General features: G+C 47.2%; 1 protein-coding gene across 28 annotated transcripts in view; it reads left to right on the top strand.

The window, feature by feature from the left end:
• Positions 1-23,813, top strand: part of CABIN1 (calcineurin binding protein 1) — a 164,009-nt gene that overhangs the window by 19,908 nt on the left and 120,288 nt on the right. For all 28 annotated transcript variants that reach the window (XM_077950308.1, XM_077950323.1, XM_077950312.1 and 25 more), the window contains exons 4-12: positions 444-557; positions 3,266-3,400; positions 5,035-5,215; positions 11,833-11,962; positions 13,569-13,718; positions 17,634-17,920; positions 18,957-19,125; positions 21,704-21,840; positions 22,401-22,618. In XM_077950308.1, the coding sequence (XP_077806434.1) occupies positions 444-557; positions 3,266-3,400; positions 5,035-5,215; positions 11,833-11,962; positions 13,569-13,718; positions 17,634-17,920; positions 18,957-19,125; positions 21,704-21,840; positions 22,401-22,618 (1,521 nt within the window). The remainder of the gene's footprint in view (positions 1-443; positions 558-3,265; positions 3,401-5,034; positions 5,216-11,832; positions 11,963-13,568; positions 13,719-17,633; positions 17,921-18,956; positions 19,126-21,703; positions 21,841-22,400; positions 22,619-23,813) is intronic.

Below are 23,813 nucleotides of genomic sequence, written 5' to 3' on the forward strand. Positions count from 1 at the left end.
AACGACTCACAGGACTTAGGAAAACACTTTATCTACATTTACCAGTTTATTATGAAAGATACAACTCAGGAACAGCCAAGTGGAGGAGATGTTTATGGCAAGGTATGGGGTGGATTCAGAGAGCTTCCGTGCCCTCTCCAGGTGTGGCACCCTCCCAGCACCTTGATGTTGTTCACCAACTCAGCAGCTTTCTGAACCCTGTCCTTTAGGGTTTTTAAATAGAGATTCCATCACATAGGCATGATTGATTAACTCATTGGTGATCAGCTCAATCTCCAGCCTCTCTTCCCTTCCTGGAAGTTGGGAGGTGGGGGAGCTGAAAGTTCCAGCTATCTAATCACATGGTTGGTTCCTCTGACTGTAGCCCTGCCTTACACACATTTTTGGCTTAAAAAAGACAGATCTTTATGCTGTATGAAAACATCTCTTGTCTTGATTTGCAGGAAGCAGAGGCTTTTGCATTGTACCACAAGGCCCTTGATCTGCAGAAACATGACCGGTTTGAGGAGTCTGCCAAAGCTTACCATGAGCTCTTGGAGGCACGCCTGCTGCGGGAGGTGAGGCACCAGCAGGCCAGGCAGTGTGCCGTGGTGGTTAGTGCATGGGCTGTGGGGCTGGGTGCTCTGGGCCTTACCTCTGCTCTCCTGTTTCTTGGCTGGGGAACCTCGAAAACATTATTTCACCTCTCTGCCCGTATTTCCCCACCTCTAGGGTATCTGCCTCATTGAGTTTTTATGAGGGTTGAGTAAATCCAGTGAAGCATGTAGAATGATTCCTGGTGTAAGTGCTTGTTAAAGGCCAGCTATCGTTATTACTTAATCTTCACAGCCACTCTGCCCAGTAGCTGGGTTTTACAAATGTGGAAACTGAGGCTTAGTGAGGTCTTGATGGCTCAAAGCCATCCAAGTAAGTGAAGCATTCAAACCAGAATTGGAGTCCGTGGTTTGCCGATACCTAATGATCCTGTTGGCAGCACATTTTAGCAAATGCCGTTTGAGTGAAAGACCATGAGCTTGGCAAGTCTGTGTAGACATGCCATGGAGTTTTGAATATAATCAGAAGGATTGGGGACACTGGTTACAGCAGAGAGGGGCAGTCAGAGCAAGACCTGGTATAGCATGGGGACTATGGTAGTGGTGAGTGAGTTAATCCTTGAGTTGACTGTAGATGTTGACTGGAGGTTTGGGAATTGGTCCCAACCTGAAATTAATTTAGGAAGGTGTATATTTCATTAGGAGGAAAGGCGTTTGTTTTCAAGTACTCAAACATGCAGATGATGTGCATTAAGGAAGCAGATAAGCTCCATGGGTGTTTACTGGACTGCACAGTCCTTCAGTTGAGCAGAGTCTCCTACAGTGCTAGGCATGCAGACACTTGCAGACATGACTTAAGCACACAAAAAACCTTGATGGTTTTTGCTGCCGATGACATAGAATACTGAGTTCTAACTGTCAGGAGAAAGCATCTATTCCTTCTCTCACTCAAGGTATTTCTTTGTATTTCTGATTATATAGCTTGTCAAGATTCTTTGGTTACTGGTTACAGTGCCTTGGAATTAGGGGTATGGAACTTGTGACCTCCTCCTCTCCTGTTAGTAGGAAGTGGGTGAGGACCCAGAGAGGGAAAATTAGTTTATTCTATATTTACTGAGCTTTGGTTATGGACCAGTTGGAGAGCATGTTGGTCTTCCCTCTCAGGCCATGGTGGAATGCCGGGTGGGCCCAGCATCCAGCAGTTGCTAGGCAGGAGCCTTTTACCTAAGGGCATGGTCATGTGTCAGCCTTTTAGTTGTAGGTGTGTGCATCTTTCTGTGCGCATTATATCACTTTCAGCCTTATATCACTTTCAGCCTCACAAGGTTGTTTTAGCACCCTCCTTGCTTATAATAGTAAAAACATGCTCATTGTAAGCAACTGAAAAATACGGAAAATATATAGAACAGTTTCTTTTTACACTCATATTGCATCGGCATACTTAATGTTAATTACATAATTACAGTTTTGCAGAAGATTGGCATAAATAGGTCCTGGACCACAGCTGACTCCTAAGAAGCATTCAGCCTGACTGGTGGGTGTCCTGGAGGGACTTGCTGGGGCAAGCCTTTCAGGGTGAATGGAGAGTGGTGTTGAATGTAGGTAGTCTGTTAGGTGGAGATTAGTTAAGAGCATCCATTGTTATGTGCATGTGCATGTGTATTGCTGACTGTTTAGTCTGAAGTAGACTCACTCAGTCTCTGTAAATTTGTTCCCACTATTGTTTGAAGAGTTCTGTACCTGGAGGGACAGAGGTACCTGGGATCCAGCCCTGGTCAGCTGGTTCTTGGAGGCCTTTTTGTATGATAAGTCAGATGATGGTAGAAGATAACTGAATGGGGCTTCATTTGAGCTTCTCAGTCTTAAAGAAGTTCCTTAAGACCTCTGAGGTAGGTAGATTCTTGGATTAGTCAAGGGATGCTTCCTGAGGGTGGCATGTCTTCGGGTCTTACCTGTTCAGAACATGAAGAGCAATGTGTGGAAGCCACCTGTCCCAGGAAAGAGCTTCTTGGTGCCCCTGAGTTTTTTCTGTTAGAAAATGTTTTAGTCTTTGTCCTGTGGTTGGAGCAATAGTTTTCTAATCAGCAGTTTCTTAGAATATAAGGTCATTAAAGCTGTAATGAAATATTTTTTTCATATTAAACATATTTGCAATTCTTACAGTCTTTCAGCTCACTTTAACTCTTGATATTTAGGGTAGGAATTATTTTTCTTAATTACAGAGGTTAGACACTAATGTTTTAGTTAAATTAACAATTGTCTATGCTCATGTGATGTGTTATAGGGTTGGGAGCTCAGCCTGTTGATTCCTAATCCTGGAATGCCTGGGGTGAAGCTCTAGGCCTTTGCCCCCAGAAAGCCTGCTCATACCTTGTCTTTTATCTTATACCTGGAGCTGCTGGCTGGGTCTACCTATGCTGTAAATGTTATTCTCTAGGCTTGAACCCTCAGGCATGGCAGTAGTGGTGAGGCAGCTTCTCTCTATCTCTATGGATGCCCAGACTGTCTGCAAACTATTAATACCTCAAGGTGGTCTGTTCTTCCCTGAGTGCTTGGAGTAGGAGTGGTCTTATAAGAACACATGGTGCAGTGCCTTCGTTTTCCAGCGGTGGACAACACTAGACTGGCTCAAGGGCCTGCAGCAGAGGCCAGCCTGGAAGGCAAGTATCCTGCTGGCTGCTTGCTAAGGCTACAAGGCCTAGTTATCACTTCTGTTTCTGTTTTGTTCACAGGCAGTTTCATCCGGTGATGAGAAAGAGGGGTTGAAACACCCTGGGCTGATACTGAAATATTCCACATATAAGAACTTGGCCCAGCTGGCAGCCCAGCGGGAGGATCTGGAGACAGCCATGGAGTTCTACTTAGAGGTGTGGTTTTGGCAGTGCTTAGCTCCCTTGGTGTTTTGAAAGCTCTTGGTGGAGAGGATGAGGTTGGGGTCTTGTGGGCCAAAAAGAAGAGTTTGTAGTGGTGGATCACCAAGCTATAGTACCCAAGGCTCTAGGGTAGGTCCATAGGTGATAACAATTAGTACTGACCAGGCCTGGAGAGCAGGGGCTGGGGCAGAGCACGTGCTTGGATGCAGAGGACTGCGTGTGAATTCTTCCTTTGCTGCTCAGTGCATGTGTGGCTGTGAGTGAGTGATTCAGTCTCTTGGTGTCTGTAGGTCTACACCAATATAGTGGGAATAATAAAAAAGAGCGTAGTTGTGAAAGTTAAGTGAGTTGGTATGCATAATAGTATGAAAACCAAAGTCTGAAACTGAGCATTCAATATGTTAATACTTTCAGCTATAATAGTATTGCTGTTATTTCATGTTACTATCAGTCTGTCTGTGGGCACCTCTAAAGCACCAGACACTACACTATTTGCTTCCTATGTGTACACTAATCCTCATGCTATCTTGCAAGGAAGGAGTCTTTATCCTCACTTTAGTGATGAGGAAATGGAGGCTCAGGATCATTCTGCTAATCAGTGTTGCAGTAGGGATGTGAACCGAGGTTTGTCTTCAAAGTACATGAATTTTCTTGAATCCCATAAGACTCTCATTTTTTCAAGTTTTTTTGAAGACAGGGTCTCAGTCTGTTGTCCATGCTGGAGTGCAGTGGCACAATCAGGGCTCACTGCAGCCTCGACCTCCTAGGCTCAAGCGATCCTCCGACCTCATGCCCCCAAGTAGCTGGGACTATAGACATGCACCACCACACCCAGCTAATTTTTTGTATTTTTAATAGAAATGGAGTTTCGCCATGTTACCCAGGCTGCTCTCGAACTGTTGGACTCAAGCATTCTGCCCACCTCAGCCTCCCAAAGTGGGATTACAGGTGTGAGCCACCATGCCTGGCCCATATTTTCTTTTCTTCTCCTTTTACTTCTTTTACCTATTAAATATGTAAGGAATATAGATATTCAGATTGACAAAATATATCAAGAAAATGGGGAGACTGAGGCAGGAGATCACTTGAGGCTAGGAGTTTGAGACAAGCCTGGGCAACATACTAAGGCCATGTCTGTACAAAAAAAATTGCAAATTAGCTGGGTGTGGTGATGTGCCACTGTAGCCTCAGCTACTCAGGAAGCTGAGGCGAGAGGATTGCTTGAGCCCAGAAGTTTGAGGATGCAGTGAGTTATAATCACACTACTGTACTCTTGCCTGGGAAGTAGAGTGAGACTCAGTCTCAAAAAAGAAATTTTTTTTTAAAAAAGTTCTAAGTTAAATAACTTGGTCCCTGTAACTTTTTATGTGTCATTATTGCTCTAGATCTTGGAAACGTGTGACTCCAGGAAAGATGAGCTGGCATTGCTTGTCAGTTATAAGATAGTCATGGCACTTTTGCCATTTCCCTGGGTAGTTCGAGTGGCTGTGCCAGTGCTGTGCTCCTCCCATCCCCGGGGTGCCTGCTCAAGGAGAGATCTGACTCTCCCTCTCTGTGTGTGTGTGTGTGTGTGTGTGTGTGTGTGTGTGTGTGTGTTTGTGTTTGCCCTCTGCTTGTGTTGCTTCCAGGCAGTGATGCTGGACTCCACAGACGTCAACCTGTGGTATAAGATTGGACATGTGGCCCTGAGGCTCATCCGGATACCCCTGGCTCGCCATGCTTTTGAGGAAGGGCTGCGGTGCAATCCTGACCACTGGCCTTGCTTGGATAACCTAATCACTGTACTGTACACCCTCAGTGATTACACAAGTGAGTCATGCTTTAATGCTTTCTTCCATGTGCCAGTGGTTTTTGGAACAGCAGAGGAAAGGTAATTTGGATAAACTGAAAGCCAAAGTTAACACTGAAGGGCTTTGCCAGACTGTCAGGGAGAATGGAAATGTTCTTAGATTTCTGCTTTATTCTGCATCTCTTTCTTGATTTGTTAAATGCCTTGTAGTAATAAAGTAGCATGTTTTCTGAATGATTTTACTTTTGGCTGTCTAATTTTATTTTTTATTTTTTTTGCTTTGCAAGGTTTTGTTTGTTTGACAGAAGAAATGGCTATCTTATTTCCTCCCTGCACTGTCCCATTTTGTGTGTCTTAGTCTGTTTGGGCTGCCATTAAAAAAATACCATAGATTGGGTGGCTTAAAGAAATTGGCTGGGTAGGCCGGGCGCAGTGGCTCACGCCTGTAATCCCAGCACTTTGGGAGGCCGAGACGGGTGGATCACGAGGTCAGGAGATCGAGACCATCCTGGCTAACACGGTGAAACCCCGTCTCTACTAAAAAATACAGAAAACTAGCCGGGCGAGGTGGCGGGCGCCTATAGTCCCAGCTACTCGGGAGGCTGAGGCAGGAGAATGGCGTGAACCTGGGAGGCGGAGCTTGCAGTGAGCCGAGATCCGGCCACTGCACTCCAGCCTGGGTGACAGAGCGAGACTCCGTCTCAAAAAAAAAAAAAAAAAAAAAAAAAAGAAATTGGCTGGGTATGTTGCCTCACGCCTGTAATCCCAGCACTTTAGGAGGCCAAGGCAGGCAGATCACTTGAGCCCAGGAGTTTGAGACCAGCCTGGGGAACATGGTGAAACCCCATCTCTTCAAAAAATACAGAAATTAACCGGGCTTGATGGTACATGACTGTCATCCCCGCTACTCGGGAGGCTGAGGTGGGAGGATTGCTTCAGTCTGGGAGGTCGAGGCTGCAGTGAGTCGAGGTTGTGCAACCACACTCCTGTCTGGGTGACACAGTGAAACCCTGTCTCAAAAACAAAACGAAACAAAAATAAATATTATCTAAATCAAATGTGGGTAAGACTTGAGGTACAATTCATCCTGAGACAAAATTCCTCTACAGTTGTAAACTTGTGAATACAGATAAATTATGTGCTTCCAAAATACAATGGTGGAACAGATACAGGATAAACATTTCCATTCCAACAGGGAAAAATAGGGAAGCAGGAAAGGGTGATGGGTCCCAAAACTTAGCAAACTTAGCAAAGCAAATTTGAGGTCCTAAGGCTCAGGAATAATTCTCTTTGCTCCGCCCTTGATGCCCACTGAGGTGGCAACATCACCCTCATAGCACGTAGGTAGAGGGACAAGCCCCACCCTTTTGGCTTGGCAAGATGCTAGGTTGAGACGTCCTGGCCTATGCAAACTGGCGAAGTGGCCCCACCCTTTAAGGAACTAGCCCTAGCCTCTTGGTTTGTGGTGGGAGTGGCAGCTCAGATGATCTTTGAATCACCTTTGAGGTTCTTCTTCCTTTTCCTTGAAGGATAACATATATTCTTGATGTTCTTTCATTCTTTCTCATTTTTTTGTTCCCATTAGTCCCCACTAGCAGTGTTTCTGCCGGTATAATCCCACCTTTCTGGCTTCTGCTGAGGTACCTGATTAAATCTGTGGTTCATACCCCCACTGATCTTATAAGGAAATTGTTGGTCAGCCACACGCATAGTGTTCTCAGAACAAACTTTCTCAATTTTTGCAGTATGGATAGACAGAATTTTCTAAATCTTTAAGTTCTGGTTCCTTTTTGCTTAACAATGCCTTCTTATTTTCTCTATCTTAGCATTTTGGTATAAGCAGCCAGGAGGAACTGGGCTATGCCTTTAATGCTTTGCTTAGAAGTCTCAGCAAAATAGCCAAAATTTCATTGCTTACAAGTTCTACCTTCCACAAAACACTAGAACATAGACATAATTCAGCCAAGTGCTTTGCTACTTTATAACAAGGATCATCTTTTCTTCATTGTCCAATAGCATGTTCTTTATTTCCATTTGAGATCTCAGCAGAATTGCCCTTGATGTTTATATTTCTATGAACATTCTGTACATGATTATTTATTCTCTAGGAAGATGGAAGCTGTCTCTGTACTTCTTCTCTTCTCTTCTTTCTGAGCCCTCGTCAGAATCGCCTTTTTTTTTTTTTTTTTTTTTGAGACGGAGTCTCACTTTGTCGCCCAGGCTGGAGTTCGGTGGCATGATCTCAGCTCGTTGCAAGCTCCACCTCCCAGGTTCATGCCATTCTCCCACCTCAGCCTCCGGAGTAGCTGGCACTACAGGCACCCACCGCCAAGCCTGGCTAATTTTTTGTTTTTGTATTTTTAGTAGAGATGGGGTTTCACTGTATTAGCCAGGATGTTCTCAGTCTCCTGACCTCATGATCTACCCGCCTTGGCCTCCCAAAGTGCTGGGAGGCTGTGAGCCACTGCGCCTGGCCCAGAATCACCTTTAACAATCCTTACATACCAATATTCACTTTTTCCAGTGTACTCCTCAAAACTCTTTAAGCCTATCCCCAGTTCTAAAGCTCTTTCCAACACCAGACGTGGTAGCTCATGTGTGTAGTCCCAACACTCTAGGGGGCTGAGATGGGAGGATTGCTTGAGCCTAGAAGTTTAAGAACAGCCTGGGCAAGATAGTGAAACCCCATTTAAAAATATGTTTTTTTTAATTAGCTGGGCGGGGTGGTGCACACCTGTAGTCCCAGCTACTTGGAAGGATCACCTGAACCCAGGAGTTAGAGGTTACAATGAGCCATGATTGTGCCACTGCACTCCAGCCTGGGCTACAGAGCCCTGTCTCTAAAGAAAATTTAAAAAATAATTGTTTCCACATTTTTAGATATTTGTTACGACAGCAGCCCACTTGTTGGTACCACTTTCTGTCTTAGTTCATGCTGCTATAACAAAATATGATAGATTGGGTAGCTTAAACGAGAATTTATTTCTCTCAGCTCTGGAGGCTGGAGAGTCTTTTTTTTCTCTTCCTTTTAAAAAGACAAATAGGAATAGGATAGAATGTGTTGAGATAGATGAGGCCTTGCTCAACCTTCTCACCTCCAGTTCTTGTTCTCCATAACCACTTTTTAAATCTTTTTAATTGAGGCAAAACATACATACAATAAGGTGCATAAATCTGAGACCTGTCAGTTTGTATACGTGAAAACATGTCAAGATACAGCTCATGTGCAGCGCCCCAGGAGGCAGGTTACTTTGGGTCCCTTCCACTTTTTACAACCTTCTAAGGCAACCTTGATTTCTCCTTTTTGTCACCAAAGATGAACTTTGCCTGTTGTTGAACTTTCTCTAGGTAGAGTCAGTTCCTTTTAAGGAAAATGTGTGCTTTCCTTAGCCTGGCCCCTTCTGCTTGTCATCCTGCCTGTGAGCGCACCCATGTGGGGCACAGCAGTCACTACGTCTTCTTATTTTTGTGTAGTCTATTATGTGCGTTTGTACAATGTAGCCATTCTGTACGTGGGCATTTGGGTTATTTCCAGATTTGGGTTCTTAGTCATAACCTGCTATGAACATTCTTGTATATGTCTTTCAGTGAACATATGCACTCATTCTGTAGGTTGCCCCTCATTTCACTCCCACCAGCAGAATATGATAGTTCTACAAGGCCATGTTTTGACTCTAGCAGTTTCTTCTTCTGGAGGCTTTTAGTCTCTTCTTGGATGCTCCTCCTACAGTTTGGGACCATCTTTGGGGTTCAGCCTTCCTTCCCTACCAACTTCTTTAGTTCTTTGTACCCCTCTCTCATTGTAGGAGAAGTTATGCTTGGTAAACTCAAGTCTTTGTGGGAAGATTTGGGTTGGAGCATTGTATTAGGGTTCTCCAGAGAAACAGAACTAGTAGGATGTATGTAAGTATATAGAAAGAAATTTATTATAAGGAATTGGCTCATGTGGTATTGGTAGCTGACAAGTTCCAAGATTTAGAGGGTGAGTCAGCAAGCTGCAGACCCAGGAGTGATGGTGTATAGTTCCAGTCCAAGTCCAAAGGCCTGAGAACCAGGAGAATTGATGGTACACTTTCAGTCTATAGGCTGGCAGGCCCAGGAAGAGCTGATGTTTTGGTTTTAGTGAGAAGGTAGGGGGAAAAAACCCAATGTCCCAGTTCAAAGGCAGTCAGGCAGAAAAATTCTCTTACTCGGGGGAAGATCAGCCTTTTTGTTCTGTTTAGGCCTTCAACTGATTGGATGAAGCCCTCCCATATTAGGGAGGGCAATCTGCTTTACTCAGTCTACTGATTTAAATGTTAATTTCATGCAAAGACACCCTCACAGACACACCAAAAATAATATTTGGCCAAAGTCTGGATATGCTGTAGCCCAGTCAAATAGACACATACAATTAATCATAACAGGGACTGAACTGATACATATACCTGTGAGAGCCCTGATAGATTTGACAGTCATTTAAACAAAAAAATTAAAGCAGCATGTTAAATTGACTCTCAGGGCATTTTATACATTTGATATGAGTAGGGAGGAATGCTGCTGGGTTAAGGCCTGCTGATTGCCTCTTGTTCTAAGATTTCCCAGGCCTCCCCTCTGCAGGACTGTAGGGTGGCTAGTGAGTTTAACTTGCTACAGCTAATGTGCCTACTGAGAACCAGCATCATCCAAGTGCTCAGTGCCTTCTGGGTTTTCTCTCTGGAAGTCATTGATGGCCACCCTTCAAGTTTCATGTGGTCTCAGAGAAACCATGTCCCTTATTTGGCTGATGCAGGCACCTTTGGACCATCTGTTGAGCAGCTTGGACTGTGCTGGGATTGTACAGACCTCTCCTTGCTCACAGGCTGCATAGCCTTTGTGCACCTTGGGGCGTGAGGCCCTGCTGAGCATTGTGGCCAGTCTCTGCTCTCTCCTGCCAAGCACACTAGGAGCGCATCACTTCCTCCTCTCCCAAGGCTTCCATGTGCAGATTTCTACTTGTGCTCTGGTTTTCCTCCCTGTGTTGCTTCTCACTCTTAGGTGCTTCATTTTCTAGTTATTCTTGGTAGGAGTGACTTGCAGTCCACCCGCACCAAACTGAGAAGTTGGGCAGGGCATGATAGTGGTCCCAGTGTCTGGGCAGAGCTGGCACCCTGCTGCAGTATGCTGTTTCTCTGTGTGTTCACTGGTGAGACCTGGACTGTTCCCAATTACAAGTACTGAAAGCTTTCATAATTTATATCATAGTTCTGCTTTGTGAATCCATGCCATCCCATTTTTTTCTGTGTGTTTACCTGTTAGTGTCTCCATTCCTGGAGGAGCTGGAGTTGGCACAGGCTTTCCAGATTAATACCTTGAGGAGGCTCATTATTACGTTGACATGAATGATGTACATGTCTTAAATTGCGGCCGGGCGCGGTGGCTCAAGCCTGTAATCCCAACACTTTGGGAGGCCGAGACGGGCGGATCACGAGGTCAGGAGATCGAGACCATCCTGGCTAACACGGTGAAACCTCGTCTGTACTAAAAAATACAAAAAACTAGCCGGGCGAGGTGGCGGGCGCCTGTAGTCCCAGCTACTCGGGAGGCTGAGGCAGGAGACCCGGGAGACGGAGCTTGCAGTCAGTGGAGATCGCGCCACTGCACTCCAGCCTGGGCGACAGAGCGAGACTCCGTCTCAAAAAAAAAAAAAAAAAAAAATGTAGGTAGCAGCTTTAATAGTGGGTTTTTTTTTTTTTTTAAAAGGAAAATTGGAAAATACAGGTAAGCAAAATTCAATCAGTTTTATGTGTATAGTGGAATCACACTATGTGACCTCTTTTGTCTCCTGCTTCTTCCCAGTACTGTATCTTGGCCTTCTTTCTGGTCAGTAAGCACACTCCTCGACCATCTGTGTAGTGGCTGCTTGGCAACCCATTGTGTGAATTGGACATAATTTATTTAACCAGGTGCCATGGTGGGACAGAGTGGTTTCGAGATTTTTTTTTTTTCCTTGAGACAGGGTCTTACTCTGTTGCCCAGGCTAGAGTACGATGGTACTATCACAACTCACTGTAGCTTCGACCTCCTGGGCTCCAGCGATTCTCGCTGAAGTGATTCTCAAGCATCAGCCTCCTGAGTAGCTGAGACTACAGGTGTACACCAACAACCCTGACTAATTTTTGTATTTTTTGTAGAGATGGGGTTTCATCATGGTGCCCAGGCTAGTTTCCAACTCCTGGGCTCAAGCGACCTGCCCAACTCGGCCTCTAGAGTGCTGGGATTGTAGGCGTGAGCCCTGTGCCTGGCTATTTCCAGATTTTTTGAAGGCTGTTTTCCAATTAGCCAATACATAATCACTGTGAGCCCTGTTGGATTTTTGCAGTAGTTCCTAGAGGTGGGATTCCTGGGTCGAGGATCTGTGTGTAATTGCCTGTGGTCCTCCAAAAAGATCCTATGGTCTGTCCTCTGCCAGAGTCTTTGGTTCTACTCACCTTGCAGTGCCCAGTCTATTTTGGGTCTTATTACTAACCTGACTGAATTAGTTCAAGTGGTATCTCATTATTGTTTACTAGGCATTTCTTTGATTCTAGGAGTGGGAATATTTTCCTGATGTTAACTGGCAAGGCCAGAGCTTCTGAGTACGGTCCCCGAAGTCATAAACTGTTTCTTTCCCCGCCAGCATGTCTGTACTTCATCTGCAAAGCTTTGGAGAAGGATTGCCGGTACAGCAAAGGACTGGTCCTCAAGGAGAAGATTTTTGAGGAGCAGCCTTGTCTCCGGAAGGACTCTCTCAGAATGTTCCTCAAATGGTAAGTCCTTCTTCTTCCCATGCCATGTGTGCACGCTCTCCTGTGTGGCTGGTGAAGGTCAGGAGCACGTCACGTTTTCCCCTCAGGTCCATGGATGGAGCCCCTGTGCTCTGGGGCTTCATGCCCTGCTGCAGCCCCTCATCTAGTGAACTGACTTTGGGCTGCCTTGTTTATCACCCACCTGTACCTAATCTTGGCAAGGCCTCCTCAGGCTGCCTGCTGCCCACCTCTCCTGCTGCCCTGCCAGCTTTCAGTGTTCGCTAGCTCTCCTCTGGATGCTTGGGGCAGCCTGCTGCCCAGGTTGCCTCCTGCCTTTCCCCTCCCAGGATTTTATTCCTAGTGCTGCCCAAGATCAGTGTCCCAAACATGCTTCTGATCATGTACCACCCCTGCCTTGACTCTAGGACACAGCCCGTGCTCAGTTGCTTTACCAAAGAGGTTCTTTGCAGCCTGACCCCATAGTTCTCCCACCTCACCTCCTGCTTTTTCCCTCCCAGACTCCTTTTGTTAAGGCTGCGCCAACTCCCTTGCAGTTTCCAGGCGTGGTTCCATTGTGTGGCATCCTATCTTCTCACCCTGGCTCCCACTGCGCTCTAAACTGTCATGCCATCTTCCCACCTCTCCACCTGTCCTGCCATTGCCCCTCCTTTGCCAGGTGTCCTCCCTCAGGCACACTTCTGAGGTGACCCAACAATACCTGCTCCTCTTGCCCAGACTGTCCTAATGCCTGCCAGCAGGGCTACACCTCAGAGCTGCTCGCTTTTGAACTTATCTGTTTCTCAGGTCACCTCTCTGTTGCTTTCTGAGCTCTAGCTGCCCTTCCCCCGAGCCCTCCAGCCCAGCCAACTCCTCCTGCCCTCTGGTCTTCCTTGGCCCTGCAACACACCTGTAGGGGTTGATTAGTAGTGATTTATCTTGGCGTCTATCCCCTGTGAGCCTGTCCTTCTCCTGAGGGAACTGCCTGTTGGCAGAGATAGGAACTGAGAGAACATCTGTCATGAGGGAGCTAACCTTCGTGAGGGAGACAGATGAGAAGCACATGAAACAGATAAATTCCTGAGTAGTTCTGCAATGTAACCCTGCTGGGAAGCACCAGGACAGTGGGCAGGAGGGCAGGTGATGCTGGGTTGCCTCAGAAGTGTGTCTGTGGGAGGACACCTAGGGCCTCCCAGCCCCTGCCCTTTATGTATTTTTGGGTCATGATACACTTTGGTGAGCTTCACTTGTCTGATGACTTTTTGTTGGCATGGGCAGTATAGGATAGTTAAATTCTTTAAAGATTTTCTAATAATAATTGAGAGAAAGATTTTATTTTTCTGTGGCTTTTCAGATATTATTATGATACTGATAATACATATGAAAACCCTTTCTCTGCCCAGTTTTGAATTGTCAAAGGAACAAAGAATATTAGTCATTTCTAGTGTATGTGGGTATTAAGAAGGCTATTTACTGCCCTCCCCAGGCCAGACTTAAGTGGTTATTTTATTCATAGGAAGAAACAATACACATTAAAAGGTATTAACCTAAATGCATTTTTGTGTGTAAAATTTCAGCCTCGGTTCTAGTTTGTAACATCGTAATTTCTCCCTGTCTCACATGCTTTTAGTGACATGTCGATTCATGATGTTTCGGTGAGTGCAGCTGAGACGAAGGCGATTGTAGATGAGGCCTTGGGGCTGCGAAAAAAGAGGCAAGCACTGATTGTGCGGGAGAAGGAGCCGGACCTGAAACTCGTACAACCCATTCCTTTCTTGACGTAGGTTGTCTAGCGTCTCTGGGAGTGCTGGGTCGGCCAGTAGGCCCTGGTGTGGGATACTGCCCTGCACAGGAGGGAGAGACCTTGGGCTTGATCCTGGGTTGGTGGTATGGATGGAGGCTGGGTGCATAGTGGCCAAATGGTTGGAGGTGCATGCTTGCTTCATTACTAAGAAGCAGGTCAGCTCTCTCTCAAGTACATCCAGTCTCAGTCCCTTTTTGCTGTTGCTGTTCTTGACCCCAGCCACCTGCCACATTCCTGTAAGGCCTTTCTCAGCCTGTCCCATCTAGGAGGGGAATGGAAACTAACATTTGCCAAGCACTTGCCAGGAGGGAACTGATGCTCAGAGCAGTTAAATGGGGAGCCCAGAGACAATCCCAGGTCTGGGCTTCCCTGCTCTCAAGTCCATGTTTTCCCTGTAGGGCCATGTGGGGAGCCCTGCGAGATGGGCCTCAATATAGTCCTTGCCAGCCCCATGATGTGAGAGTCTCTCTCTCTCCAGGAAGGGCAAATTGGTATTGGCAGTTCCCTGGAGTTAGGGTAGTTTAGTCCCTTAGCTAGCTCTGGAATTCAATTTCTGTATTTAAAATTCTGACATTGAATCGTTAAGTTTAGCATGACTTAGCAGTAGCATTCCATTTCTACTCCCCACCCACTACCTCCACCCCGTCTGCTTACTCTGAGGGAGCTCTGGCCTGGATCAGACTGACCTGACTTGGGTCCAATCCTGGCACTCCTAATGCTATGAATTGGATGACTCTGGGGACATTAGGAGCCACTCCCTAGCAATGGGGAGAGCAACATCTCTCTCGTAGGGTTGTCATGATAATGACATAAAATGTGTAGGGCTAGCGCAGAGGCAGCACATAGCACCCACTCAGGAAGGGCTGGCTCTGATGCGTATTATTATGACTGGCTGTGAGTTTCAGCACGTGGAATTTCCCAGAAATATTTCCATACGCGAGCACCGAGATGGCCAGGAAGAAAGGGCTGTTCTTCAGGCTGCTCTAGGACTCCTGTCTGGTGCAATTTCTTGTATTTTGTCAGCTGGATTAGGGTCTTTCTCCCATCTGAGTGTGTGCTCCCCAACTACAGGGTTGGGGTTTTGGAAGGGCCCTAGGGTGCCTCCCTGTTACAGTGAAGGAGGAAAAGGCCTGAGAACACTACAAGGGATTGTGGCTATGTGACTGGAGAACAGAGGGCTGGGAACTGGCACTGTGGCCACCCTCCATGGTGTAGTGGGAGGGCTAAGTGGAAGCAGGAGGGAGTTACACTTAGTAGTTAAATTTGGGATTTGGTCATTAAAGGAAGAGTGTAGATTTCCTCTCTGGTAGCAGAGGACATGATGCTTTTATAGTAATCTCCATCTATTCTAGGGGTCAGCAAAACTTTTCCTTTAAAGAGCCAGATAGTAAACATACTAGCCTTTGTCAGCCATGTACAATTTATATTGTATATTCTTTTCTTCTTTTTCTTTTCTTTTTTTTTTAAAAACAATTTTTTAAAAATGTGAAAACCAGCTGGGCATGGTGACTCATGCCTATAATCCCAGTACTTTGGGAGGCTGAGGCCGGAGGATCAAGAGTTCAAGTCCAGCCTGGGCAACATAGTATGAGTCAAGAGTTCAAGACCAGCCTGGGCAACATAGTGAGACCTCATCTCTACAAAAAATAAACAAAATTAGCCAGATATGGTGGCATATACCTGTAGTTCCAGCTACTTGGGAGACTGAAAGGGGAGGATTGCTTGAACCTGGGAAGTCAAGGCTGCAGTGAGCTGTGATGGCACCACTGCACTCCAGCCTGGGTGACAGAGCAAGACCCCCGTCTCAAAAAAAAAAAGAAAAAAAGAAAAAACAAAATGTGCTGCAGGGCACAGTTTACCACCCCTGGTTTCCTCAGTGCCTAGTAGACATGAGCAAGAGCAAGGCACGAGTAAGGGAAATGGTGTATTTAAGGCATTTGACACAACCCAGCCAGTGAGCAAATTCTTCCTGTCTAAATGTAACATTAACTGAAGGCAGGAAAAAGAAGAAATTCCTTGTAGCCCTGGGAGCCTCCATTGTTTAGATTCTGGATTTTGAAGCACTGTCCTTTTTTTTCCTTTTTCTTTCTTTTTTTTTTGTTTTTTTTGTTTTTTTTTTGAGATGGAGTCTCGCTCTGTCGCCCAGGCTGGAGTGCAGTGGCGTGATCTTGGCTCACTGCAAGGTCTGCCTCCCGGGTTCACGGCATTCTCCTGCCTCAGCCTCCCGTGTAACTGGGACTACAGGCGCCCACCACCACGCCCAGCTAATTTTTTAAATTTTTAGTAGAGACGGGGTCTCATGGTGTTAGCCAGGATGGTCTCGATCTCCTGACCTTGTGATCCGCCCACCTTGGCCTCCTAAAGTGCTGGGATTACAGGTGTGAGCCACTGTGCCCGGCGAGCACTGTCCTTTTTTTTTCTTGAGACAGGGTCTCGCTCTGTTGCCCAGGCTGGAGTGCAGTGGTGCAATCTTGGCTCACTGCAACTTCTGCCTCCCAGGTTCAAGCAATTCTCCTGCCTCAGCCTCCCAAGTAATCGGAATTACAGATATGCGCCACCACGCCTGGCTAATTTTTGGTATTTCTAGTAGAAACGGGATTTCACCATGTTGGTCAGGCTGGTCTCGAACTCTTGAACTTAGGTGAGCTACCCGTCTCGGCCTCTCAAAATGTTGGGAGTACAGGCATGAACCACCGTGCCAGCCTGAAGCACTGTTCTTTTATTCCTTTCTCAACACTTCCTGGATGCTGGCTCTGTGCAGAGGACTGTGCTCTGTGCTAGGGGCGCAGTGTGGCAGGGCCTGGTCCCTTGCTACAAGTGATCCCGGGGGTTGTCAGTTACCCAGAGAAAGGAGCACATGCCTCAAGCTGATAAGGGCTGTGAGGAGAGAAGCACAGTGCTGGAGGGCCTCTGAACAAGGTTCCTGCTGCTCTAGGGGTTGGGGAAGGCTGGGTGGTGGAGCTGCGGTCTGACCGAGGTACAGGCATTGGCTAGGCAGAGGGCTATGCTGTGGGAGGGTACGTTGCATCTGGGCAGAGGGAAGCCAGCCCAAAGGCCCAGTGGGATGTGAGAGTGTGATTTTGTTTAAGGAACTGAAAGAGAGCTAACGTAGCAGGAGTGCAGGAGGTGGTGTGAGACGAGGCTGTGCAGCACCATGAGGCCAGGCTGAGCAGTTGGTCTTTAGCCTGAGGCATTAGAAGCAATTAAGGGATGGATAAATGGATACATGGTAGCATACCACGCAGCATAGTAGACAACACACAACCTTGAACCCAACACAGAACACACAATACAGAATGTGAAATACAAAACACAATATAACACACCATACCATACCCCAACAAAACACACAACAGTCTCCTGTTGCCATCCAGCAGGCTCCAGCCCGTTTGGTAAATCCACTGAGATGCTGCTCCCAACGGGCCCTGCCCATGGTCCAAATTCTTATAGACCATGTCCCTGTTGGCAGTCCCCAACAGGCTCTCCGCATGAAACAGATTAGTGGCAGCAGAGAAGTTCCACAAGTGTTTTAAAGACTTGACCTTCCTGGGGAGGAGTTTTTGAAGTGAGTCAATGGATTTCATACATGCCTTGTTGAGTATGAAAGTGCCTCAGGCCAAGATGCTTATGGGGCTTCTGCTGCAGTGAGGTGCAGGTGGATGCCAGGTCCCTGGTCCAGCTTTGGCGGCTGCACCTTCAGTTCAGCCGTGTTAGACTCAAGATTTCATCAGTTATGGCAGTGGTGAAACCTTGATCACCTCCCCCACCCCCATGGAGGTGGTAGCTCCAGGAGCAGCTCTGCTGCCTCTGTGCAGGCAGGCCATTTTTCCCTATGCTTGGAGTATTCCTCTGACAGGGTGGTGATCAGGTGTTGTGGCCCTCTCCCTGTAGCTGGAAGTGCCTCGGAGAGAGCTTGCTGGCCATGTACAATCATCTCACCACCTGCGAGCCCCCACGTCCCAGCCTTGGCAAGAGGATTGATTTGTCGGACTACCAGGACCCCAGCCAGCCTCTTGCATCCTCCGTGGTGGTAACGCCAGTTAATGTGATCCAGCCAAGCACTGTCAGCACCAGCCCAGCTGTGGCTGTCACTGAGCCTGTGGTCTCCTACACCTCTGTGGCTACAACCAGCTTCCCACTGCACAGTCCTGGTCTGTTGGAGACAGGCGCTCCTATGGGTAAGCAGGCCCCCTGAATTTGGCTTCTGGAGAGACCCTGTTTACTGAACCCAGCAGGAATGAGACTGTTGGGGAGCCCTGCCTCTTTAGAGAGAAGGGTCATGCTGACACTCATGACTCAAGTGGAAGTGGGAGCCCCCAGCCCTAGAGGAGCCTCTCAGCCTGCTCACAGTGCCACTGCCTGTCAGGGCCATTTCAGCTCTGAAGTCCCTGCAGTGAGGGGGAACGGGGGATCAGGATGCAGCTCCTGCTCCTTGATAGTTCCCCCAGGACCGTTTAGTGCCTTGGCTGCCACATTCTGGCATGAAGGTCGCTCTTACTCACTCGTAACATGGAAGCTGGCAAAGGTCCCCTCTGCTGGTCCTGCTCTCTTGCTGACAGTGTACCTCCTGAGTTCTTTGATCTTAGAAAACAAAGTCAGCAAAGTCACCAACCACCGTATGTTTTATTGATTTTTATTATTGCTAGAGTTGTCAGAAGTTTTTGACAAAAGCTTCTGAGCCTTTTCTTGATTTCTATGTCACTGAAAAAAAGAAAATCTGGTAGATATAGAAGTTTCTGAATAAACATGCACGTGGTTGTCTCTTTTTTACTTAATCATACATGACATTCTTCCGTTGCCATATAGTTCATACTGTTTTTTTGCTCTTATCATATTGCTGAGTCCTCAGAGGGTCCTGGGTAGGGTCAGAGCCACTCACTTTCTCTGTTCTGGGTATATCAGGTGAGACCCCAAAGTTCAGCCGACCAGTGAGGGGATGGGAGGGTGAGGGTGTTGCTTGCTTTGTAACTGTGGAAAGTAATCTTGAAATCTGGCTTGTGGGTCCTGTGAAGTCAAGAAAGGTGTGAGAGTTAAGGGGTTTCAAATTAATTTTACTCGGGATTCTTTGTTGTTGAAGAAGAGATGGAACATTTTTTGAATGTCGAAGAGTTTAATGCTAGTAGATTTATAAAAGAGGGAGATTGATGTGTCTGTATGGTGCGTTTTTTTCACCCCTGCCACTGTGTAAGATTTTAATTTGCATTCTTTGTGAAGGTGATATTTCTGGGGGAGATAAGTCCAAGAAAGGGGTAAAACGGAAGAAGATTTCAGAAGAGAGTGGAGAAACAGCAAAACGGCGGTCTGCCCGTGTCCGAAACACCAAGTGCAAAAAAGAAGAGAAAGTAGACTTCCAGGAGCTTCTGATGAAGTTCTTGCCGTCCAGGTACTGTGTATTTTTTCTGATTGTCAGAAACAAACCCACAAACCTCCAGCATACACCATCAATAACATTTCTCATTCCATTGCAACCCTCTTTTCTGATCTCCTCCTTTGTGTTCCCATAACATCTGTGCAGATGTCTGAAGCACAAATCTCACTGGAGTGGGATCTTGGATTTTTCTTGCTTCTCCCCACCTCTGAAATTCCTGAAGGCAGGAGCTTTGACTTGTTCATCTTTTGAGAGCTAGAAGGAACATACTCATGTCCCTGTGTATTTACAAGACATCTAATTGTTGCTGGGAGGCAGAGGGGTGCTGTGCCCTGAAAATCCCATGCAGATGCAGATGCCCTGAAAACCCCATGGAGGGGAGCTTCCCTTCTGCTTTCAGGGAGTCCGTGTCTACTTGATTTGCTCCAGGCTCAGCAGGATTCCCTTGCATTCTGAGAAGGTAGAGGAGGAGCTTGTGAAGTATTCTTGGGTCTCACTCATTCTTAGTGCTTCTCAGGAGCCTAGGGGACAAGCAGGTACCAGGCTCCCCAGAGCTGGGAGGGACTTGGTCCCCAGTGCTTCTTACTTAGGTTTTCACCAGTCCTTCTGCTTTTTGTCCTTGCCTGCTCACCTCCTTTAGAGGCTTTAGGGTCCTCAATTTCTGAGCCTTTCTGGAGTTTATGGTACCAGTGGACTGGTTTCTTAATACTCCGCTTCCTCCTCCCTTTGCTGAGTGGAGAGGCCTCTCTCGGCAGACACCATTCTTCATTTGCACTGGACCATCTGCCTTCTAACAGTTGTCTGGTACATTTTGTCTGCTGGGCCATCCTCGCCTATCTTCTGTCTTTGTGAGTTTATACCTTTTTTATTTCTTCATTGTTACTGGAATGGAGTTTGGGAGCTAACCATGTGTGTTCTATATGCCATCTTTAAACAGGAGTTAAACTAGCAGTGGTTCTTTCCCATGACAGTTTGTTTCAGTGGAACTAACATTAAAGTGGTGAAGGAGAAGCCAGAAGCTTTAGGTGGATTGTAAATTTATTTTACAGCAAGATTCCTAATTTTCTTAATTTGTTATCTTTCTGAGGTGAAGGTGAAATGCTTAGAAATAATGATTGTTCTCAGTACTTGATGCAGGACCAAAGTGGGGCTACAGTGCCTTCTGGTGAATTTTTCTTAAGGGATAATACCAGAAGAAAGTTTCCCTTTGGGAGAGCTGCAAGATTGATTGTTCTTTGGTTGATGGTGCCAAGAGATTTGAGTGACCCTATATTCCCCTTAGCCCTGCTTTTTACTCCAAGGTCTTATTCCCCTGTCCCATTTACCTGGAATGGTTTTGACTTTCTTTTTTATCTTTATTTTAGTTGTTGGTTTCCTTTGTGGTTTAGTGTCTGCTCCTTTGTTTTTTATTTTTGTTAGAGATGGGGTCTTGCCCTGTCACCTAGGCTGGAGTACAGTGGCACAATCATAGCTCATTGTGGCCTTGAACTCCTGGGCTCAAGGGATCCTCCTGAATAGCTAGGACTACAGGTGCACACCACTATGCCCAGCTAATTTTATTTATTGTTTTTTGTAGCGATGAGGCCTTGCTGTATTGCCCAGGCTGATCTTGAACTCCTGGCCTCAAACCATCCTCCTGCCTCCACCTCCCAAAATGTTGAGATTACAGGCTTGAGCAACCACACTCAACTTAGTGTCTGCTTCTTTGAATGGTCAAGGCAAGAGCAACATGGTAGCTTGCCTGATGGAGTCGCCCTGAGAGTGTGTGCAATACGTGAATGAAGACATTCACAAGTGCCCTGAGTGTTTATGCTGCAGGGGTTCTGGGTTGAGGGAACATCACAAGGTTGGCTGAAATGGGTCCTTGGGAGGAGTGCCTGCCAGGGGAGGTGTCCCCAGTCCCAAGACTGGGCCCACCCACAGCTTTGTGAGGAGCTATGGAAGGACCAAGTTCAGATGGGCTTGATGTGTCCCCCAAACTCCCACCTATCTGTCTGCTTTCCACCTCACTTGTTGGGCTCCCATGAGGCCCTAGAACACACAGGTACTCTTCTGGCCTGTGCCTTTGTACCTGTTCTTGTCCTGCATCTTTGCATTGCCAGCCCTTCTCCTCCTCCAGTGGCAGCATGAACATCATCCCCTCTCAAAGGCTTTGTCTGACCTTGCTCTCTAAAGCAGAGCCCTTTTGACCCAGAGTCTCAAGCACTCTGTTGTGAGATGGTCCTTATTTGGGTTAGTTTTGTGTACCTGCTGATTGGCTGTGTCTCTTTAGAGGGTAAGCTTACTGCAGGCAGGATCTACCACATTTAGGGCTGCTGTATTCAGTGCCTAGCACAGTGCCTGGCACATAGCTGGTGCTCGGTAATCATCTGTTGATGAGATGAGTGAACAAGACAGGATACACACCAAATGCTAGCTCATAAAGCCCTGGAGAGAGGCAGAGCCTGCCGGAGGCCTGGGTTCTGGACCCCACCACCCACTTATTTTAGCTACCTTCTTCCTGGCTCAGATTTGGTTTCTCTAACAGGAAGAGTTCAGATGCTTGTGTCAGAACATGTGTTGTGACTTTGTGATTTTGGCATGTTACATGCAGGTTAAGAAAGCTGGACCCTGAGGAGGAAGATGATTCCTTTAATAACTATGAAGTCCAGTCAGAAGCCAAACTGGAAAGCTTCCCAAGCATTGGGCCTCATAGACTGTCATTTGACTCAGCCACGTTCATGGAATCTGGTAGGAATTGAGCAGTGTGACCATTCAATTTGGGAATTCTTCTTCCCACTATCCTATAACCTGCTTATGTTTTGTTCTGTGAGAATGGTTCTGGGGTGTTTTTTCGTGTGGCCAAGAGTCTGCCTGGATTAGTCTTGGACCTGAGCCCTGTGGTCAACTTGGAGGTCTTCTGAAATGTCTAGACTCATATTTGCTGTGCTTTCTTATGGCCAAATTCACAGGCTTCGCTTTGCAAATTGAATGTGTATAGGCACACTTGTTGAGTGTGTATCAGTATATAACTGCTGAGTGAGATTAGTGCACATGGCAGCACTTGGAGGTCTGACCTTTTGATGTCCACCTTAGATATGGAGATTCAGAGAGGCTCAATCATAGCTGCTGAGGGCTGGAGCCAGGCATTGAACCCAGTAGCCTGATCTCAGCACCACAACGTGGTATCATGTCCACCTGGATCAGATGGTAGAGGGAGGGAACAGTCTTTACTGTCCCAAAGAAAATGGGAGATCCTGGCATGGAAGGTCCTCTTTGTTCAAGTCAGGTTGTTCTTGCTCCCTGGGCAGAAAAGCAGGACGTGCATGAGTTCCTGCTGGAGAACCTAACCAACGGGGGCATCCTGGAGCTGATGATGCGCTACCTGAAAGGCATGGGCCACAAGTTCTTGCTAAGGTGGCCTCCAGGCCTGGCGGAGGTCGTGCTCAGCGTCTACCACAGCTGGAGGAGGCACAGCACCAGCCTGCCCAACCCGCTGCTGAGGGACTGCAGCAACAAGCACATCAAGGTTGGGGGGAGCCTCTCAAGGGCTGGTATTGAACTGGGACCAGGGCATGGGGACAGGGATCTTGCATGGGTGTGGGGCTGCTGTTGTGTTTGGCTGCATCTACTTGTGGGCCTGGAACCTGGGCTTTTTGTGGGTGTTGAAGCAGGAAGTCACTAAACCGGGTTTGTGCCTAGAAAGCTCCCTGATGGCTGAGTGGAGGATACACTTGCGGGTGACAGTGGGCTCAGGGGGCTGTCAGGAGGCTGCTGTCATGCCAGGTGAACAGTGGCTGAGATCCAGTGGTAATAGTGGGATGCTGGATTGTGGTTGCAGAGCTGGACATGGGATGTGTGAGGGAATGAGAGTCATGAGAAGGGCTTCTCGGGTTGTGTACTGAGTCAGAGGAAGGCTTGCCAGGAAAAGCTGGAGGAAAGGGAAACATTTGGTTTGTTTGAGGTGGCAAGGACTGTGACTGAGGCTTTTGTTGTTGTTGTTTGAGACAGGGTCTTGCTCTGTTGCCCAGGCTGGAGTGCAGTGATGCAGTCACAGCTCACTGCAGCCTCAACCTCCTGGACTCGGGTAATCCTCCCACCTCAACCTCCTGAGTAGCCGGGAGTACAGCCTTACACCACCACACCCGGTTATAGTCCCAGCTACTCGGGAGGCTGAGGCAGGAGAATGGTGTGAACCCGGGAGGCAGACCTTGCAGTGAGCCAAGATCACGCCACTGTACACCAGCCTGGGTGAGAGTGTGAGACTCCGTCTCAAAAAATATATATATTTGTTTTGTTTTTTAGAGATGGGGGTCTCACTATGTTATGATGTTATGATGTCAAGACATAACAGGCCATAAATGGCCTGTGACTATTTTTAACAGATGATAAAACAGCAGAAGCTAAATAGGGTACTTAGAGAAGTGTTGGGGGCCGCCAGCAGTAGGGGCTGAGCCTCACTGAGCCTTGTCTTCCTGCTGCATTCCACACCCCAGCCTCCTCCACTTGGTGCCTCCTAGAGCTTAAGGGAACACAAGGTGCTCTGGCCCTGTACTCCTGTTGGAGATGGGACACTGAATGCTGAAGCAGGAGCACCAGAAGCATTCAGGGATGCCTGGTGGTCTTTCTGACTTGAGAGCACAGGAGGTAGAGGAGCTTGTAGGTCAGCCATCCCTTGCTGGGCATCTTCCACTGGGATACCTCAGGACTACCTCCTGGCAACT

The sequence above is a fragment of the Macaca mulatta genome, chromosome 10, assembly GCF_049350105.2.
Source record: "Macaca mulatta isolate MMU2019108-1 chromosome 10, T2T-MMU8v2.0, whole genome shotgun sequence".
Classification (NCBI taxonomy): domain Eukaryota; kingdom Metazoa; phylum Chordata; class Mammalia; order Primates; family Cercopithecidae; genus Macaca; species Macaca mulatta.